Below are 20,874 nucleotides of genomic sequence, written 5' to 3'. Positions count from 1 at the left end.
AAGTATGGCACAAGTAATCCACAAAACTACTATCCAGTATCCTGGACATACATTTGTTGTAGAATCGTTGAACGTGTACTCAGCTCAAACATAATGAGGTACCGCGAGCAAAATGACCTCCTTCATGCCAGCCAGCATGCATTCTGAAAATGTAGTTAATTTGAAACTACACTCAACTAGCATGTGATTCTCTACCACATTTATGCTAAATTTTAAGCGTACAATTGTATGGGATCTCAAGCAAAACTTGTGACTGGGTTGAATATTTCTTAGCAAGAAGTATGCAGCATGTTATCTTGCATGGAGAGTCGTTGACAGATGTGCAAGTAAACTCAGATGTGTCCCAGGGAAGTGTATTGGAACCCTTATCATTCATGTTGTGTATCAGTAACCGTGCAAAGCTTCAATCTCTTTAAAGATAATCTGCCAGGAAGTTTCATATCAGCGCACACTCCGTTGCAGAGTGAAAAATTTCATTCTGGAAACATCCCCCAGGCTGTGGCTAAGCCATTCCACAATATCCTCTCTCCCAGGAGCGCTAGTTCTGCTAGGTTTGCAGAAGAGCTTCTTTGAAGTTTGGAAGGTAGGAGACGAGATACTGGCAGAAGTAAAGCTGTGAGGATGGGTTGTGAGTTGTGCTTGGATAACTCAGATGGCAGAGCACTTGCCTGTGAAAGGCAAACGTCCCGAGTTCAAGTCTTGGTCTGGCACACAGTTTTAATCTTCCAGAAGTTTCAGTGCAGCTTGTATGACGAAGTACTGCCTGAAAAAAATTGCACAAATATTCAGGTGGATCTTGATAAAGAGTTGAAAGTGATGCAAAGGTTGGCAACTAGCTTCAAAAGTTCAGAAATGTAAAACTGTGAGCTTCACACAAAAAGCATACTACCCCATGAGTATAATATCCATGAGTCACAATTGGAACAGGTCAACCCATACGTGAACCTGGGTCTAACAGTTTGTAGGGATATGAAATGGAACAATTTAGCTGGACATCCTTAAAACAAAGGCGATTTTCGTTGCTTCAGAATCTTCTCACCAAATTTCAATGACCAACTTTTTCCTCAGCATGCAAAAATATATTATTGACGCCGACCTACATTGGGGGAAACGATCATCATAATAAAATAACGGAAAGATACAGACGTTTGCTTTTTGCTGTCGTTGTTCGATATTGGAATAATAGAGAATTATTGTGAAGGTGGTCTGATGAGCCATCTGTCAGGCACTTAACTGTGATTTGCAGAGTATCCATGTAGACGTGGATGCAGATTACATATGATCAGTGATAGATAAAGCAGGTGGCAGGCCTCTGTTTATTGGTATAATGCTAGGGAAATTCAGTCAGTATACAAAGAAGATTATGCGGCGACACAATTAGTTGCCTACCAAGAAATGTCCATTCACTTTTCAGTGACTTATTCTGCAGTACACGTCTTCCCACAGATAATGAGTAATGTTTCTTTCACTGGAAAAGATGAAACAGAAACGAATCACACTGCGCGAATCTACAGAGTGCACAAAATGTTTTCCAGTACCAGTTCTGGCTTGTTGCCAAATGAGAGAAAGTCCGATATATTGTCATTTGTTGGATACAGTTTCACCTATTGACTCCACTCTAATTTGGTCTAAACATTGCGACTTTCATGCATGAGCACTATCACTCTCATTGCCCAGCTTATAACATTTATTCCTTCATTCACTCAAGTAATCAAACTTTTGAAATTGGCAGTATTTGATGGAAAATATAATATTAGCAAACAAGTGAGATCTGTCCACGAAAAATAGAGAGTTTTACAGAAATTGGTTGCCATGACAAGAAATTATTGACTCACTTAAGCTTTCAATTCCGCATTTTTAGTGATTTTCCGCATCTCTGAGCGTGACAAATATTAGGCTGCAGTACACACTCTTGTTAGCTGTTGACATACATGTAAACTCAGTACAAAGCTTTGTTTCATTTGGTATGTGGCAGACATTTAATTCTTACAATAGCATGCATATTATTTTGTTGTCTGTACTTAGGTGATAGGTCTGGAGTGAAGCTGTAGACTGGCAAATGGCAGAACAATTGTTGCTGTAACGACATGACCCATTGCCTATATGAATCTACTAGCTATTGTAACATTCCTGCAGGATTAGTCTCTGGTGCTTCATCACATATCACCTCTAGTTCTGATGGTTCCACCCCCCTGCCCCCCCCCCCTTAAGAAGACATTACAATTATTTCACTTGGCAAGGATTTCTTCAAAAATTTAATAAATTTTCAAGAGAAAACAGAATAAAATTAAATTATGTAATTCTAGTCTTGGAACTGTCACTTCTAAAAGCAACTAAATCCATTATTTTACAAAATTTTGTTTTTTTCCAAAAAACCTATTGACCAAAATTACGCTGTATACAAAATTTCTTCCAAATTGAAATCTTCACGTTCTATTCAGGACACTCTGAGCTATCTACAAATAGTTCATTTATGTTCTGTATTTAAGATGTTTAAATGATGAACTCTTTACCTCCTCACTCACTGTAGCGTGCACCTGTAGAATTTGAATTGTTACACTCCACATTTTCCCTACCCTTTGCAACTTATAATGCCTCTGCATTACTAATATTAATCCATTTCTGTTTTATATTCAGTATTCTTCTAGCGTCCTCTTACATGCAAAAATAGTCCTCATGTTGTTCCTGCACCTTAGCTGTGTGGGGTTCATAACACTCCACCTTCATTTCATATGCAATCCAGATTTCAGTCACAGGTCGATATTTTCTGTAAACGTAGTTTCATCTAAGACTACAAATTTGTATAGTGTCTTCCTGAAAAGTAATTTTAATTCGTGTTGTTTGTCTAAAACATCTTTTCTGTTCATTGTTAACTACGTTTTTAAATATTATACTCATTCTCCTCAATGAATGTAAATTAATGGAGAAACTCTCTTACCGCTCCACTCAAGTGGAACTAAATGGCAGTTACCTGAAAATACTCTTAAAACAAAAAGAAAATGACAAATTTTATCAATAAGTGGGAAGATAATGAAAGCATCTTCTATGCATACTTAACTAATTGAGAATATTTGCTGTAAGTTGGAACTTAAAAAATTTAAGTCTAGGACAAATCTTTTTTTAATCACAGTATAGTATAGTTATGTTCTTTTAGCAGTTTCTTTTCTTAAATTTATACAAAATCACGTATATAGTTGGCAAGCAACAATGCCCATTAAAATCCTCACAATATAACTTTGACCTAGGACAAAATAGATTACATAAAAAAAATCATGAAATTATTTACAAAAGTCTTCGTATCATCATTTTTATTTTCTGGCAGATTCAGGTTAGTCAGACCAACATTATGACATCCATTTCACTTTCCTACTAGAATTTGTAAGTCGTCATCTGCTTCTTTAACCATAACTTTTCCTCAGTAAGGGAACAAAAATACATACTTACTTTCACAGCACCACATCTTTCTCTTGAAAAATCTGGTTACTAGTCACCAACTATTCTTCAAACATATCTTACATCAGTTCATAATATAATATTCAAATTACATCCACCACTAGTTTCTACATGCTAGCTACTTAGTTTACACATCACATCTAGTAGTCTTTACATCATTATTTCGAAATCCACAGCCTATTTTACAAAAAGTCAATACACCTCTGCGCAAACCTGTAATCATATTCCACCACTAATCACTGTTTTCATAAACAACGTTCAGTGTAATTATATACTTTTCAAAATTTATTAATACTTTTCCCTTTCTTCTTAATAATCATTGCTTTCATCAGCTAAGTTCAAGGTGAAAGTTCCCATTGATTGTTCTATTTCCTCCTGATAGTAAAGACTGTTAAAATTGATAAACATTGTTAAAATGACAAAAGAAAAAGACAGACAATCTGAAGGGAAAATTAAGTAAAACTGCAAGTAACTCGAGTGCCTGGTGATCAAACAATCACCTAGCATTGCAAAGAGTGTGGTGCTCTCTCTGGTCTTTAACCACATTTCTTCATTGTGTTTGTGTACCCTGCCTACGCTTTCTTTCTTCTACTCCAAGATATTGGAATATTGTCCCTTCCTCAGTTGTCAATTTCTTTTTCCTAGAAAATGGTAGCGTTACTTTTCTCGCCTTTAATTTTAAAATCACAGACCATCAGTTGATTAATACTGTAAACTGTATGTTGTAGTGACAAGAGACGGCAATGCACAGGGAATAATAGTACCAATAATGGATATGTATTGCTTAGGTTGTTAGCAATAGAATGTGACATGCCGAGTGTAGTTGTAAGTTAAGTTACATGTTTATTGCAAAGTGTAAGTAACGAATGGCAATGTGCAAAATAGTAAAGTGCTGATGAAGTGCCAAGAATCTCATCAGTGCACTAGTGATGGAGATGGCAATATACTGATAAATGATCAAGTATTTTCTTTGAGTGGTATTGTATGCGCCTTAATTATAGTATTTTAACTGAATAGACACACACACACACACACACACACACACACACACACATATATATATATATATATATATATATATATAAAGCAGTTCATAGTAACAAATCATAGGATAAGAACGGCTGTATAACATAATTAGTAACAAGAGGCAATTGAATTCTTGGAAAATGTAATTTGAAAAATATGGAATTGTCTTTGATAATCCAAAACCTTGAAAAGAAAATGATGGGAAGGATGTGTAATACATCCGTGATAGATTCCATAACAAGTATTCCATATAGGATTCATTAGATGAGATTGTGAAATAGTACTCAGCTGTGGGCAGAGCAAGAGCAGCTGATGTAATTTTCAGTGACATAACACTGGCTAAGCATCAACTAGGTGATGTGGAATTGCATGTTAGTTTCTCATTGGCTAAGAGGAGCCATACCGTATAAGGTGACGAAACTAAACGAGAGGATTTTTGGCACTGGGAAGCTCCAAGAACTCGACTGAACAGTCAGGCAGTGGAGTGGGAGCATGTGACTGAAATGGACGTGTGTCGAAGGCAGTCATCGTAAATGTTAGAAAAACTAATAAACTACAGTCAAATATTATGAGACGCTATGACAAAATGCATTTGAATCGCGATAGTGTCTGGAGAATCAGAAACAAGTGTACATTAATGATCATAGATTTGTAATTTGCTGTTTAACTCATATGTAGTATTACTGTGTCTTGTGCAAAATATGTGTATAGTGAAGTCTGGTGTACACCTGAATTAGCACCCAGTAATAAACGTGTAGGTTCCAAACGTTAGTTGGTGACGTTATTTATCAGTTACTTGTCAGATTCCTCTTGGTATGACATTTTACAACTGCCAGCAGTATCAGCGCCACGAGCCAGCGACCTGAGCTACCTGTTGTGGTGGAGGGACGAATATCTATTGAACATTCCAGGTAAGAGCTTACATAGAAACACTATATGGGAAGTGTGACGTCCTTGCACACTTCCAAACAGCAACCTCGCGTGTACAGCCACTTTACCACAAACAGACACCTTAGCATGTCTTACAGATATATATGTAAGGAGAGAGCTGCAAATACAATTACTAAGCAATCCTCAATGGGTTTATTCCAATCTTATGTTACTAAATTTTCACAACTGAACCTCTGAACTGATTTCAATCAGAGTTGGTATGGAGATAGCTTCAACCCCAAGGGAGAATCCGGTCTCTCTTCTTGTGGTCGGTCTTCAGAGCTCTCCTTATTTGTGTCTCACTGTATCCATTTTTCTTGAAAGTGTCCTTTAGGTGTTGCAATTCTCCTGGCAAACTTTCCTTATCGCAGATGGACCTGCCCCTGTGCACTAAGGTGTTGAGTATAGCATTGCATTGCACAGGGTGGTGGCAGCTATTGGCGTTAGGATGTAGGTCCGTGTGTGTTTTCTTCCTATACACTACGTGTCCCAGCGTGCCGTCCATGTTTCTTGTGATCAGGACATCCAGAAAGGGTAAGCTTCTGTTCTCTTCTATCTCCATGGTAAATTTTATATTTCCATGTATGCTGTTAAGGTGTTGATGGAACTCTAGCAGTTTGTCCCTGCCATGTGGCCAAACTACAAAGGTATCAAACTTCCTGGCAGATTAAAACTGTGTGCCCGACCGAGACTCGAACTCGGGACCTTTGCCTTTCGCGGGCAAGTGCTCTACCAACTGAGCTACCGAAGCACGACTCACGCCCGGTCCTCACAGCTTTAATTCTGCCAGTATCTCGTCTCCCACCTTCCAAACTTTACAGAAGCTCTCCTGCGAACCATGCAGAACTAGCACTCCTGAAAGAAAGGATATTGCAGAGACATGGCTTAGCCACAGCCTGGGGGATGTTTCCAGAATGAGATTTTCACTCTGCAGCAGAGTGTGCGCTGATATGAAACTTCCTGGCAGATTAAAACTGTGTGCCCGACCGAGACTCGAACTCAGGACCTTTGCCTTTCGCGGGCAAGTGCTCTACCAAATGAGCTACCCAAGCACGACTCACGCCCCGTCCTCCCAGCTTTAATTCTGCCAGTATCTCGTCTCCCACCTTCCAAACTTTACAGAAGCTCTCCTGCGAACCATGCAGAACTAACACTCCTGAAATATCAGCGCACACTCCGCTGCAGAGTGGAAATCTCATTCTGGAAACATCCCCCAGGCTGTGGCTAAGCCATGTCTCCGCAATATCCTTTCTTTCAGGAGTGCTAGTTCTGCAAGGTTCGCAGGAGAGCTTCTGTAAAGTTTGGAAGGTAGGAGACGAAGTACTGGCAGAAGTAAAGCTGTGAGTACCGGGCGTGAGTCGTGCTTCGGTAGCTCAGTTGGTAGAGCACTTGCCCGCGAAAGGCAAAGGTCCCGAGTTCGAGTCTCGGTCCGGCACACAGTTTTAATCTGCCAGGAAGTTTCATATCAGCGCACACTCCGCTGCAGAGTGAAAATCTCATTCTACAAAGGTATCGTCAATGTACCTGTAGAAGGCTTTTGGCTTGTGTTTAGCAGTGTCCAGTGCTAGATTTTCGAAGTGCTCCACGTATAGGTCGGCTATGCCTGGTGCTAGGCAGGAGCCCATAGCTACACCATCTATTTGTTTGTAGAACTTCCCACCACATTTGAAATAGGTGGTGGTTAGAACATGGCGAAAGAGCCTGATATCCTCCTCAGAGTGTTCTTCGAGTAAAGCCAGGGAGTCTTCCATTGGTACTCGTGTGAATAAGGATGTGACATCGAAGCTGAATAGTAGGTCTTCATTTTCCAGCCGCAACGAAAAAAAAAATGTCGACCTCTAAAAGAGGAAGTAGGGAATGAAACATCTGTTTTTGCATCAGTGAACGTATAACATGTTAAGAAAAGGTACTAAATTTGCTATGTAATATCCACTGTGTATATTTTATAGCTACTCCAGTAGCGTGATGCACAGATGAGCACTCCTGCCCACGCCCCTCTGTATGCATTGCTCGCCAGTGACACTGCACATGCTGTGGTATTGCGCATTCAGACAGGAGGGGGAGGGGTACGACATACATCACAAGCCATGATTACCCAAACAGGCAGACACAAGAGGGCAGCAGATGTTATCGCAGATACGACAGCTAAAAAGTGCTGATATGCAAGCACAGTCGTGAGCTACAGGTAGTTATTATCATTTTACAACTGAGCGGCTTGGAGATTTTCTTGTAAATGAATCATTGAACCAGTTTCTGAGATGAGGTGAGGTCTTACAAATAGCTTCAGGTACATGAATATGTCACTCACTTTACCTAAAGAAATAACTTCCATAATAAAATCTTTAAAAACAAAGCATTCTAGTGGGTACGATGAAATATAAACAAAGTTAATTAAGGCATGTTCTTGTGAGTTTAGTACAATTCTAAGTTACTTGTGTAACCAGTCAATTGTAACTGGGACATTTCCTGACTGGCTAAAATATGCAGATGTTAAGCCTCTATTCAAGAAAGGGGTAAAGAGATACCATCAAACTACTGACCGATTTCACTTTTGCCAGCATTCTCAAAAATTTTAGAAAAAGTAATGTACAGGCAGCTGCTCAACCATCTGACCACAAATAACATATTATCAAGAACACAGTTTGGATTTCTGAAGGGTTCCGATATCGAGAAGGCTATTTGCACCTACAGTGTAAATGTACTTCATTAAATAACAAGTTACAAGCAGCAGGTATTTTCTGTGATTTGTCAAAGGCATTTAATTGTGTGAACCACAACATCCTTTTAAATAAATTAGAATTCTGTGGTGTCATGGGCAGTGCTGCAAAATGGTTCAAGTCATACCTTGCTAACAGGAAACAAAGGGTGTCAGTGCAAGGGACTAGTGAATTAAGTCATCATCAGAAGGGGAAGAAATTACATGTGGTGTCCCACAGGGATCCACCTTAGGGCCATTGCTTTTTCTTGTGTACATTAATGATCTCTCATCAGTTACACTGCCAGAAGCAGAGTTCGTTTTCTTTGCAGATGACACAAGTATTGCAATAAATAGTATGTCGAGTGTAGTTCTAGAAAGATCTGCTAATGATATTTTCATGGATATCAGTAAATGGTTTAAAGCCAACTCACTGACATTAAACTTCGAAAAGACTCACTATATGCAATTGAGAACCCGTAAGAGCTTTCCACCCAGCATATGCATAAAGTATGAAGAAGAGCAGATAGAAGAGGTTGACAGTCTTAAATTCCTGGGATTACAACTTGATAATAAATTCAGTTGGGAGGAGCACACCACAGAACTGCAGAAACGCCTTAACAAGTCTGTATTTGCAATTCAAGTGTTAGCAGACATAGGCGACATAAAAGTGAAAAAGCTTGCATACTTTCATTCCATAATGTCACATGGTATAATATTTTGGGTTAACTCTTCAAGTCAAAAGTTTTCAGAGTCCAAAAGCATGTAATACGTATTATTTGTGGAGTAAATTCACAGACGTCTTGTAGAAACCTCTTCAAAGAACTGAGTATACTAATTACTGCCTCTCAGTATATTTACTCCTTAATGAAATTTGTCCTAAATAATATATCTCTTTGTTCCAACAAACAGCTCAGTTCATACATACAATACCAGGAACAATAATGATCTGCACAAGGACTTAAGAGCACTTACTTTAGTTCAAAAAGGGGTCCACTACTCAGGAACACTCATCTTCAATAATTTGCCAGCAAACAAAAAATTTAGTTACAAATAAACAACAGTTTAAAAGCAGCCTGAAAGACTTACTATTGGCCAACTCCTACTCCATTGACAAATTTGTAATAGAAACAAATGATGTATTGTATATATTCATACTATTAGTATTTTTATTTCAGCTGTAAAAAAAAATTACATGTTCCACATCCACGAGGATCTCCTCAGCACAGATCTATGGAACGAAAAACTAATCTAGTCTAATCTAATCTTACCCTGCAATGATCTACAGTCAATTGCTAAAAGTGTGGTTCGTTTTGAATTGGTCTGGTTTATCCAGGGGTCAAGAAGAACCACATCAAGCTACCCTCCTGGATTTCAAGTCGTAGACACCTCCTTCCAGGTTATTCCTGTTAGGTCTGCCACTTGTTTGACTGCTTGGACGTATTTGCTGTGGATTGCAAGTTAACGTCTCATCAGTAGAACATGTCGACTGAAAGCGGCGGTTCAGTAACATCTTCTAAACGTTTAAAGTCCTCATCGCCGTGCTCCTCGACCTCATTTGAGTGTACCTGTTGTAGAACAGCTCTGCTAGAAGTACCACACTACAAAAGGAGAGAGCAACTGCGAGAGCAGTTAGCATAGACTTGAAAGGTTGAAAGGAAATGAAGGTGTTGTGCTCCTGTTCTCCGCTCCTACGGCGCCTTTCGAGGCTCATGAGGACACTGCGTGAACGCCTGTACAGCAGGGGGGAGACCAGCGCCGCCTCGCTAACGCGCAGTATGGCGTTGTTCAGAAGGGGCAACAAGGGGCTGCCTGTGGGAACGACCATGACCACGTTGTATGCGAACACGTCTTCTAAAAGAGGGACAGCAGAATGTAGCCCCGTTTTTCCGCCGTACTTTGCTAGACTCGTATAGGTGAGGTATATTCGGGGTCCGAGGACACCCGTCTTCCCCGAACGGACCATGTGGTCGAAAGACGACTCGAGCGAAGGGCGTTCTGCACACTTCCTGGGGGCGAATCTCATATAATAATTCGTCGTTCTACAAACGAGGTCAGAGGAATAAAATTCTTCCATAGTCGTAATTTGTTTCTCGTAATTCGGTCGTGTCATTCTGCTGGTGAGTATAGACTGGTTGACGTAGCCGATCACCTGCGAGAAAAGCACCCACGAGGCGAAAATCGTCCTGGCTGTAAGCGTCACAGGTTCTCTTACTGGTACCGAGAAGACGATACTGCAGAAATTGACATAAGTGTGGCAAAACCTCTTATAGTTAGATATTTCATTCTTGTGCGAAAACAGTGTGGAGATAGCTGAAAGCAGAAATTGTAACCCAATAATGGTTACAAAGAGAAGTGGTGGAATTATAAAGAAAGAGCTTGTCCATGCAGGGACGTTACTGGCCAGTGGGACAAACATCGTCACAGAATCTCGAAGGTAAGATGCCGTTACTTCGACTTCACCTACAGACAGTACAGTCTCGTGAAATCCTCCGAAAGCTATGTCTACCTCTCCATTTTGGACAAGTTCCGTCAGCAAGTAGTAACTGTCAGGCCCTGCAGTTGTTATATTCAAAGACACATTTAGCATTGCTGCTACCAGTTCTATTGTGAAAATGTCGTATCCGGCTAAATCTCGGTCTCCTGTTGCGTTTTCGTTGGTGACCATGACGAACGGTGGAAAACGGTACGTAGCTGCCGTTAGATGACACAGGTCAAATTGCCGGGGCACCTTCTCAGGAAACAGGCTCGAACTCTTCCCGAAACGGCGTCGCTGCAAATCCCATTCGTCCAGTACTGATAACTGTATTTCGGCACTCCTACACCTCCCAGAAGAATCGTACGGAAACCAAGTGTACAGAGTCACACTGTTCATCGTAGCTAGGGCCTGCCCAGACAATCGTATCACGACGATTGTGCAGTTTATCATGTTCCGACTGTCGAATTCTCGAAACATTTCAGCCACTTTACTTTGGTATTGGGTGTCGACTGTGAGGAAGAATACTAGGCACAGCGATCGAGGATTCCACTTTGCAAAGTTATTCGCTTGTTGCAGTAGCAGCTGCAGTGTCTCTCTTGTCGCAACAGCATCATCTATTACCAAGAGCAGCCCTCTGACAGTCACATGTAGCTCCCCTGTCCTGCCACTATATGGCTGGAAGTTTATCACGGGCGGCTGCAACAGCTTCAGGGCGACTGTCTGAAGGCTTCTGATGGTAATCTCGGGTAGTGGTGGTGCCAAGCGCCACCTGTCTTCAGGATGGGGTGAGGATGTTCCAGGCATCGTGACGACGAGGAGAGGGCCGTTGACGAGCGGTGATCTGTTCAAGACAGCCTCCACGACGCAGCGGAGAGACGGCTGGGGTCTACTGCCGGTTGCGACAGTCCGCGTCACTGGCCAAGGATACAGGATGAAGCACACTGCCACCTGGAAGCATAACGTGGTGTTGCCAAAAACACTGTGACTTGTGGAAGTTTCTACGTGTAAACAGTTCACTTAACTGAGGGGATTAAAAACAAAAGGGTGTAAGTGACAAAATCACGATTCTGAGAAAATGGCGACTGTAGAACCATACTAACTCAAGTGGCATTCCCATCATTTGGACAAAAATAGAAAACTCATTTGTGTTTATTTTAAGGAAGTGGATCATTTTTATGGATTAATCTTTACTGAAATGTTGACTAATACACACACCAAAAAATGTTTCACATCACTTCAGTTACGAGAGTTTATAGCGTCCCCAGTGCCATATTACGAAAAGACTTAAAAACAATATTTATAAAGAAGACATTCATAATTTGTAAGAGATTTTTATCATGTAGCCGTAAAGTAATAATCTCTCTGTCCAAGTTTCAAATGCAAAGAAATAATTTATGACAAAATGATCTAAAGAGACGACAAGATACGCTCTTTTGTTAATTTTTTTAGTCGTCTGGTCTTCCCTTGTCTTTATTGTGTATAGAGGGACATCTTGCGAGTGCTGGCAAATGTAAGCATATTTGTATGAGTTAAGCATATAATATACTGATTTAATATTATTGTGCACTTTTAATTTGTAAGAGGTGATCCCGATTTCATGTCCGCCTTCCTAGAATTAACCTGCATTCACGTAATTTACAGTTCAACAATCGCAGCGGCCGATGCAGCCAACGACGCCATTACCTGGCGATATTAACGTATGAAAAATTAGCGGAAGAGGAAAACTCGCCCGCTATTAACATAGTATTAAATTTTCTCCACAGCCGCCCGACGTTGCAGAAAATACTTAGCTTTAAGATTCTTATTTTCAGTACCATAGCCGAGACCCAGAGCCAGGACTCTGACTACAATACAATGGTTAACGGAGGTAAGAAAAATACTCTCGCGCGTGTGTGGGCCGCAGTTGTAATTAGTAACTAAAGATCTTATGCTTTAAGGTGAACTGACTAGCCGAGGAAATTAATATGGAAATTTTATTACATTGTACAATTTATATGCTCATGTTTTAAGATTCAGCGAGTCTAACATTCATTAACGTAACAAATAATTTGAAATTAATATTGTTAAAAAGGAGAACTTCAGGAAAGCATTTAATCGTAAAATCAAAATTAAATGAAATATCATTTTTATTAAGGCCCACCACGTAAGTCGGCAACAATCAAAAAAATAATAATAACCATAACAATATATATTAAATTACGACGGCCGACGGACGCGAGAAGTTCCAGAACTTGTATAGAAAATTGGAATAGGGATCAACATAAACATCATTTCTGCCCTTTTTATTGCTCATGGAAACACCACATTGCATTTTGTACCACCATACAGGGAGACCTTCAGAAGCGGTAGTCCAGATTGCTGTACACACCGGTACCTTGTGCACATCCTCTTGCATCGATGCATGCCTGTATTAGTCGTGGCATACTATCCACAAGTTCATCAAGACACTGTTGGTCCAGATTGTCCCACTCCTCAACGGCGATTCGGCGTAGATCCCTCAGAGTGGTTGGGGGGGTCACGTCGTCCATAAACAGCCCTTTTCAAACTATCCCAGGCATGTCGATAGGGTTCTTGTCTGGATAACATGCTGGCCACTCTAGTCGAGCGATATCATTATCTTGAAGGAAGTCATTCACCAGATGTGCACGATAGGAGCGCGAATTGTCGTCCATGAAGACGAATGCCTCGCCAATATGCTACCGATATGGTTGCAGTATTGGTCGGAGGATGTCATTCATGTATCATGCAGCCATTGTGGAGCCTTCCATGACCACCAGCAGCGTACGTTGGCCCCACATAATGCCACCCCAGAACAGCATGTAACCTCCACTTTCTGCACTTGCTGGACAGTGTGTCTAAGATGTTCAGCCTGACTGCGTTGTCGCCGGCCACTGTGGCCGAGCGGTTTTAGGCACTTAAGTCCAGAACCGCGCGACTGCTGCGGTCGCAGGTTCGAATCCTGCCTCGGGCATGGATGGTTGTGACGTCCTTAGGTTACTGAGGTTTAAGTAGTTCTAAGTTCTATGGGACTGATGACCTCTGATGTTAAGTCCCATAGTGCTCAGAGCCATTTTGAACCTGACTGGATTGCCTCCAAACACGTCTCCGACGATTGTCTGGTTGAAGGTATATGCAACACTCATCAGTGAAGATAACGTGATGCCAATCTTGAGTGGTGCATTCGGGATGTTGTTGGGGCCATCTGTACTTCGCTGCATGGTGTCATGGTTGCAAAGATGGACCTCGCCATGGACGTCGGGAGTTGCGCATCATGCAGCATATTGCGCACAGTTTGAGACGTAACACGGCGTCCTGTGGCTGCACAAAAAGCATTATTCAATGTGGTGGCGTTGCTGTCAGGGTTCCTCCGAGCCATAATCCGTAGGTAGCGGTCATCCACTGCAGTAGTAGCACTTGGGCGGCCTGAGCCGTTGTGGAGCCTTCCATGACCACCAGCAGCGTATGTCGGCCCCACATAATGCCACCCCAGAACAGCAGGTAACCTCCACTTTCTGCACTTGCTGGACAGTGTGTCTAAGATGTTCAGCCTGACTGGGTTGTCTCCGGCCACTGTGGCCAAGCGGTTCTAGGCACTTGGCGAGGCATCCGTCTTCATGGACGACAATTCGTGCTCCTATCGTGCCCATCTGGTGAATGACTTCCTTCAGGATAATGATATCGCTCGACTAGAGTGGCCAGCATGTTATCCAGACAAGAACCCTATCGCACATGCCAGGGTTAGTTTGAAAAGGGCTGTTTATGGACGACGTGACCCCCCAACCACTCTGAGGGATCTACGCCGAATCGCCGTTGAGGAGTGGGACAATCTGGACCAACAGTGTCTTGATGAGCTTGTGGATAGTATGCCACGACTAATACAGGCATGCATCAATGCAAGAGGATGTGCACGAGGTACCGGTGTGTACAGCAATCTGGACTACCGCCTCTGAAGGTCTCCCTGTATGGTGGTACAACATGCAATGTGGGGTTTCCATGAGCAATAAAAAGGGTAGAAATGATGTTTATGTTGATCCCTATTCCAATTTTCTATACAAGTTCTGGAACTCTCGACAGTTCCTGACTTCTGTATCTCCTCTATGTCCAAAAAACGTCGCTTTGTTTCACTTCGAGACACCTGGACACTTCCCTTGTTGAGAGCCCTTCCTGGTATAAAGTAACAATGCAGACACGATCGAACCGCTGTATTGACCGTCTAGGCACACCAACCATGTACCTCCCACAGACAACACGAGCCGTGTACCTCCTTCCTGGTGGAATGACTGGAACTGATCGGTTGTCGGACCCCCTCCGTCTAATAGGCGCTGCTCATGCATGCTTGTTAACATCTTTGGGTGGGTTTAGTGACATCTATGAACAGTCAAAGGGACTGTGTCTGTGATACAATATCCACAGTGAACGTCTACCTTCAGGAATTCTGGGAACTGGGGTGATGCAAATCTTTTTTTGATGTGTTTATTTTACAAGAAGCAAACAATGTTTTATTGAAATGTTTTTATTAGAAGATACAAATTTTTTATTCCTGTATTAAACAGATCACTTGGATCACTTTGGTACACACAAATAATGAAATTACATACTGAAGATCTAAGGAGGCAATCAAACTTAATCACCTACAAACGCAGAGGGTAGCATGCTTTCATGATCCTAGGCCTCATTGCCCATTCCTCGTCTGGGTATGTGCGGAAATGACAGGTAGAAACGATGGTGAACTGGTGGATCAAATTTAAGAATTTCTTGTATGTCTTGCATGTTTTTGTGTTGTATTGCCTTTGCCGCCCTAGCCTGTGCAGGTATGTAATTTCGGAAGTTTAGCAGAAATGACTATAAATCTGTTTCATTAGTGCTGAGGTCAATCGCCTTATACCTTTCTATATAATCATATTGTGATGCTTAAGAATAGAGCCCCTGAAGAATTTTATTTTTCGCATTTGTGATATCTTTGTGCCATCTCCGAAAACAGTCTGGTAGTCTTTGTAGCGATCTGATAGACTTTCAAAATCCAGGAACCTGTCAGTCATGTCTCGAACTATGAAAGGTTTACGCTGCGGACAGCCACGCTTGAGGTCCATCCATAGCTGAGGTGCGAAGATGTATGTCCTATTCTTTTGCACCGAATTTGACTTTAATGTAACAAGTTACACGACCTGCCAAATATAAGTCAAAATTACAATATTTTACACTTGGATCTTCAGCTTTTATACTAAATGAGAGTCATAGCTTGTAGCCACAACTTATAGCCATAACTATCCAAGTGTGATTTTTCGTTTGGATCAGTGTGGTAGGATGTATTTTTCATAATAAGATCAATTATAAAGTAGGAGATTGAGACGTTCTTACAGAATATGATGATTTCTACACATGGCTTCAATGCGGCATGAAAATTTATATTTTCTCCCACGATCCATACGAAAAGATCTAATAGAAAAAAGTCACTTGGGTAAGTATGGTTTCCCGGTCTCCAAACGAGCTTCAAAGTTTTTATTAAATTTGAAGTGGTATGTTCATTTGTTGTGTTGTCTACAGCAATTATAATATGCAGTGGTTATTAGAGAAGCTATAAGTACAATATCAGTGAATTAAATACAGAATGTTGCGCTCAGTAATGTTTTTAGCAGTAGCCTACTTAGCAATATCACCCCTCGGCCTCTCAAGGTGTCACATCACTTTGCCTCTCACTAATATCAAGTTTGGAAAGGCCCACAACAATGTACGAGGGCTATTCGGAAAGTAAGGAACGATACGTCGCGAAATGGAAACCACAGTGAAAATCAAAACTGTTTTATTTGCAACAGTTTGCTACACCTTCCAGCTACTTATCTCCATAGTCGCCGATCCGACTTAGACGTTTGTCGTAGCGTTGTACCAACTTTCCAATACCCTCGCGCTTTCCGCCAATTCTCTTCGCTGGCCTACAGCTCGTTGTCTGTGCCAAAATATTGTCTTCATAGCCAGCGGTTCGTTTGAGCAGAGATGAAACCCAGTGGGAGACAATTACGGGCTGTATTGTGGGTAATCAAACATTTCCGACCGAAAACGATGCAGAAGCATCTTCATTGCCCCTGCAGAATATGTGGCTGAGTATTGTCTTGAAGAAGAAACCGCACGACAGTTATGTAAAGCAGGCTGCATAGCTTCAGGCGAAATTTATCACCAGGTCCTCATACTTGGCAGGAGACACTGTTGAGACACTGTTGTTCTAGGTATCTTTATGTGCTCCCTGTGTGCTCAGAACTAAAAAGAACGACGTAACGCGATCGACTTGCATACTAGAGACACTGCCCAACACACCCGTGCTAAACTTCATCGGATTTACACTGTGATTTCCATTTCGCGACCGATCGTTCCTTACTTTCCGAATAACCCGTTAATACAACATTTTGTCCCACTTATACGAATTACGTTGATCTGTCCACATAACTTTTAATGCGTATTCATATAACATAAGGGATAAGAATAATGACTAAAGAATTTCATTACTCAGGGAATTTACAGAAACGTAAATATCTAAGCAAGCTTGTAGCGTATACACATACAAATACCCCTACTTGTTTTTATTATGGGACTTGTCTGCTCTGAGTCCCGCATGGCTTCATCAGAAGGCACCACATCACTAGCAGATTGTGTACTTGGCCCTCCACTTGCTGTTCATCTCCTGTATGGCGTCCGCCCCGATAGCTGAGTGGTCAGAGTGATGGATTGCCGTCCTACGGGCCCGGGTTCGATTCCTGGCTGGGTCGTGGATTTTCTCCACTCAGGGACTGGTTGTTGTGTTGTCTTCATCATCATTTCATCCCCATCCGGAGTGTAGGTCACCCAATGTGGCGTCGCATGTAATAACACCTGCACCAAGGCGGCCGGACCTGCCCCGTAAGGGGCCTCCCGGCCAATGACGCCAGACGCTCATTTCCATTTTTTCCTATATGGCGTTTTTCACAAAAAAAAATGGTTCAAATGGCTCTGAGCACTATGGGACTTAACATCTGAGGTCATCAGCCCCCTAGAACTTAACTACTAAAACCTAACTAACCTAAGGACATCACACACATCCATGCCCGAGGCAGGATTCGAACCTGCGACAGTAGCGGTCGCGCGGTTCCAGACTGTAGCGCCTAGAACCGCTCGGCCACCTCGGCCGGCAATATGGTATTCCATGGTAACAAATGAACTGGTCTTTCCCTTCGTCCATCCTCTGTAGTGTGATTTCATTACCATTTGACCTCTGCCTGTGAAAAATACGACGGTACTGGTGTATATTGCATCCGTTGCAACATTTATCCAGCCAGGTATGTGGCGCAGACTGGCAGAGGCTTTGGTATTATATTCTGAGAACACCAGAGTCGTACTTTAAGTAGCCACTTACATGATTCTGGCGACTCCATAACAGGTGTACGTTTCCTATCTTGTAGATTTGCACCTGAAGATGTGATTTGAAATCACGAAACCGATCGTGTTTCTGCAAAAGTTCGTATACAGCTGAATGTGGATTATTTCAGAGACATGGATTACTTCAGCTGCGGTTGCCCTTAACAGAAAACTACGTTTATTATGATCCATTCGTTTTTTATTTGAACTTAAAACTGACAGGAAGAAGGACAAAGCCTGATGGCGACATTCCTCTTCGTTTGTTCTGAACTGCCCTTCAGAGATATTGATGCATCACACACGTATGAGGCTGCAGTCACGGTCGTGTCACGCAGCACGAATTCCACCAAGGGGGTTACTTTTCGGTCCCAGAACACAATAGCCGCGCACTTTCTTACGGGGAAAGTTTGTTTGCACTTCTTTCGTTTACCCAGGGAATGAGAATGCATCCACTGCTTGGACTTTTCTTTGGTGTTTTCTTTTTCAAAATGAACCACGTCTCGTGTGCTGTGATAATAACGTTCAAAAAATCTGCCCCTTTATCAGTGTGGAGCTGGAAAGGCGGTACGGCGGTGCCAATTCGCTGTGGCCTGTGTTGGTCGGACAGCACCTTGAGAACTCATCTGGCACAGAGGCTAACAGTGCTGAAGTTTCCAACTCACGATGGCATGGAGAGCTGACCTTGACGTTTCGGAAGACGAATCAGTCAACACAGAAATTGTGAACTGGCGATTTTCTCCAATCGCCCGATCCAGTCGCTGAACAAGATCATCGGCTGACACTAGGTTCCTTCTCTGACTGCTTGAAAGTTTCTGCGCCATTGCCACACTTTGCTGTCGCTCGTGAAAGTTTCGCCGTACACATTACCCACTCATCGTTGAATTTCTTCTGCACTGCATCTTTCGGCTTGAAGAAATCGAATGACCGTACGGACTTTCGCACTTGGCGGTACACACTATTGTTCTAACCACCTTCACGTGCTCACTGTGCGCTCAGAATTAACATGTGCGGCATGACACTATCCACAGATATACTAGAGGCACTGCGGAACCTACAAGTACAAAGCTTCATGGGATTTTCACGGTCGTTTTAATTGGTCGACCGATCGCACCTCGAGAGAAAAAAATAGCCACCGTATTTTCCTTAGTTGCACTTTGGGTTAACGAGCTTCGTTCACCGTTTTTCTAAATAATTATTTCGATGACAGCAACCGGAGGGGGGGGGGGGGACTCCAACTTGACACTCGTTTTTAGACATCAGTTTCCTTGAGATTACTGATTATAAACAGGTAGTTAATAAGACTGCAAAACACGAGAAAGAAAAAAGTTAATGTAAGTCTGTTCACATTTATAACTACAAAAAATTTCATTATATTTGTTCAGATTTACGATTTAGCTCTTGCTGTTGGGTAAATCAGGGTGCAGTGAACAAAGAATTTTGGCCTCGTAGAAGACAAGAAATTGTTTATTTAAACAAAATAAAAACACTTTCCCTTCACAAAATACATAACTAACACATTAACAGTAGCACATCCTCTTTAAGGCACTACAAAAGTTTAAAAAAACCTTATTTTTATCAGTTTCACCCATGTGAAATGGCGAATGCCCTTTGAGTGAAATGGTGAACTTATTTCCCCTGCTTTTTGCCACATACGTCACACATAGACTCATAATTTGAACAGTCTTCATGCAGCCAACGTTGGCAGCAAATACATTTGATCCAATCCACATCTTTTTTAGTGCAACCGTACAGTTCACCGCACCCTACACAAGAACACTCTTCGTCATCCGCGTCGTCATCATCGTCTTGCAATTGGATATCCAGCGACGAGTCGGATTTCGTTTCTTAGGCTGCTTCTTTTTGATAATTCCTTTGGTAGTCTCCTTGGTTACGGTTTATCCTTTGGTTACGGTTTCTCCTTTGGTCCTCTTTTTAGCATTTGCTCTACGCTTCACTTACTCACTTTGTCGTTTTCTGTTTCGCAGGTTGTCGATGTTTTCTGGAGAAGTCAAAACGTCAGCTAAAGCTCTGGACTTCTACCTTGCAGATGCAGCTTTATCTAGGATAGGTATCGGCGAAATATGGTCCACGACTTTGCCAGGTGTTGTTTGAGATTCTTCTGTTGCCACTGTCGAGGTCATATCTGTTGCTTCTGATGAAGACTGGATGTTTTCCTGTGGATTTTCCGCCCGTTGCGAACAGCCCAGTTGTGGTGAAGCTCGTATGTGTTCAAGTCCTTGATCGTTATTTACATCTACAGTTGCTTCTTCTGAGGGATTAGGTATCTCCTGTCAGTGCGAACAACTTGGTCGAGGTGAAGTAGGTCTGTTTTCATGTCGTTCGTTGTTTTCCTGATGTTGATCTGGAGCTGATGTTAAAAACGCGTATTCGGGGATCACATGAGGATTAAACGGGATGATTCCTGTGCTTCTGAACCCCGATATTGCATTCTCTGTCGTAGCTGCTTGTAGCCATGCCTTTGTAAGCAGTCCTCCCAACACTAGTCTGCAAATTTTTCTGTTTGGAATCAGAGCAAAATTATGTTTTTTTCGTCTGCAAACTCCACGCTGCTGCAATGAGAGCTATGTCCATTCAAAATAAGCACAACTGTTCCCTCAGGCTTCCTCGGTGCAAAATCGTTCCTTAGCCACAGAAGAAAAATAGCAGTTGTTACGTACGCCGACTTTTGTGACATGAAAATCGTGGCACCCGGCGGCATACCCTCCTTGTACTCTGCCTTTTCATTTTGTCCCTTCAAAACACAAGCTGGGGGTAAAAACATGCTCTACCCATTGCAGCAAGCGATTACAGATATGATTTCACTCTTTTCACTGGATGTTATCGCTGGAACGCTCTTAGACCCCTCTGCTGCCAACACGTAACCTGGTCTATTATTCAGCTGAAGTCC

At 42.0% G+C, this 20,874-nt stretch overlaps 1 protein-coding gene across 1 annotated transcript in view; it reads right to left on the bottom strand.

The window, feature by feature from the left end:
- Positions 1-717: 717 nt before the first annotated feature.
- LOC126212740 (uncharacterized) overlaps positions 718-20,874 on the bottom strand; it is a 135,236-nt gene continuing 115,079 nt past the window's right edge. The window contains exons 2-3 of the mRNA XM_049940149.1: positions 9,673-11,531; positions 718-763 (exon numbers count right to left, since the gene is read on the bottom strand). Coding sequence (XP_049796106.1) covers positions 718-763; positions 9,673-11,531 — 1,905 coding nt within the window. The remainder of the gene's footprint in view (positions 764-9,672; positions 11,532-20,874) is intronic.

Source organism: Schistocerca nitens, chromosome 11 (genome assembly GCF_023898315.1).
Source record: "Schistocerca nitens isolate TAMUIC-IGC-003100 chromosome 11, iqSchNite1.1, whole genome shotgun sequence".
Classification (NCBI taxonomy): domain Eukaryota; kingdom Metazoa; phylum Arthropoda; class Insecta; order Orthoptera; family Acrididae; genus Schistocerca; species Schistocerca nitens.
The sequence above is the reverse complement of the archived record's forward strand: the minus strand, read 5'-3'. Positions and strand labels throughout refer to the sequence as shown.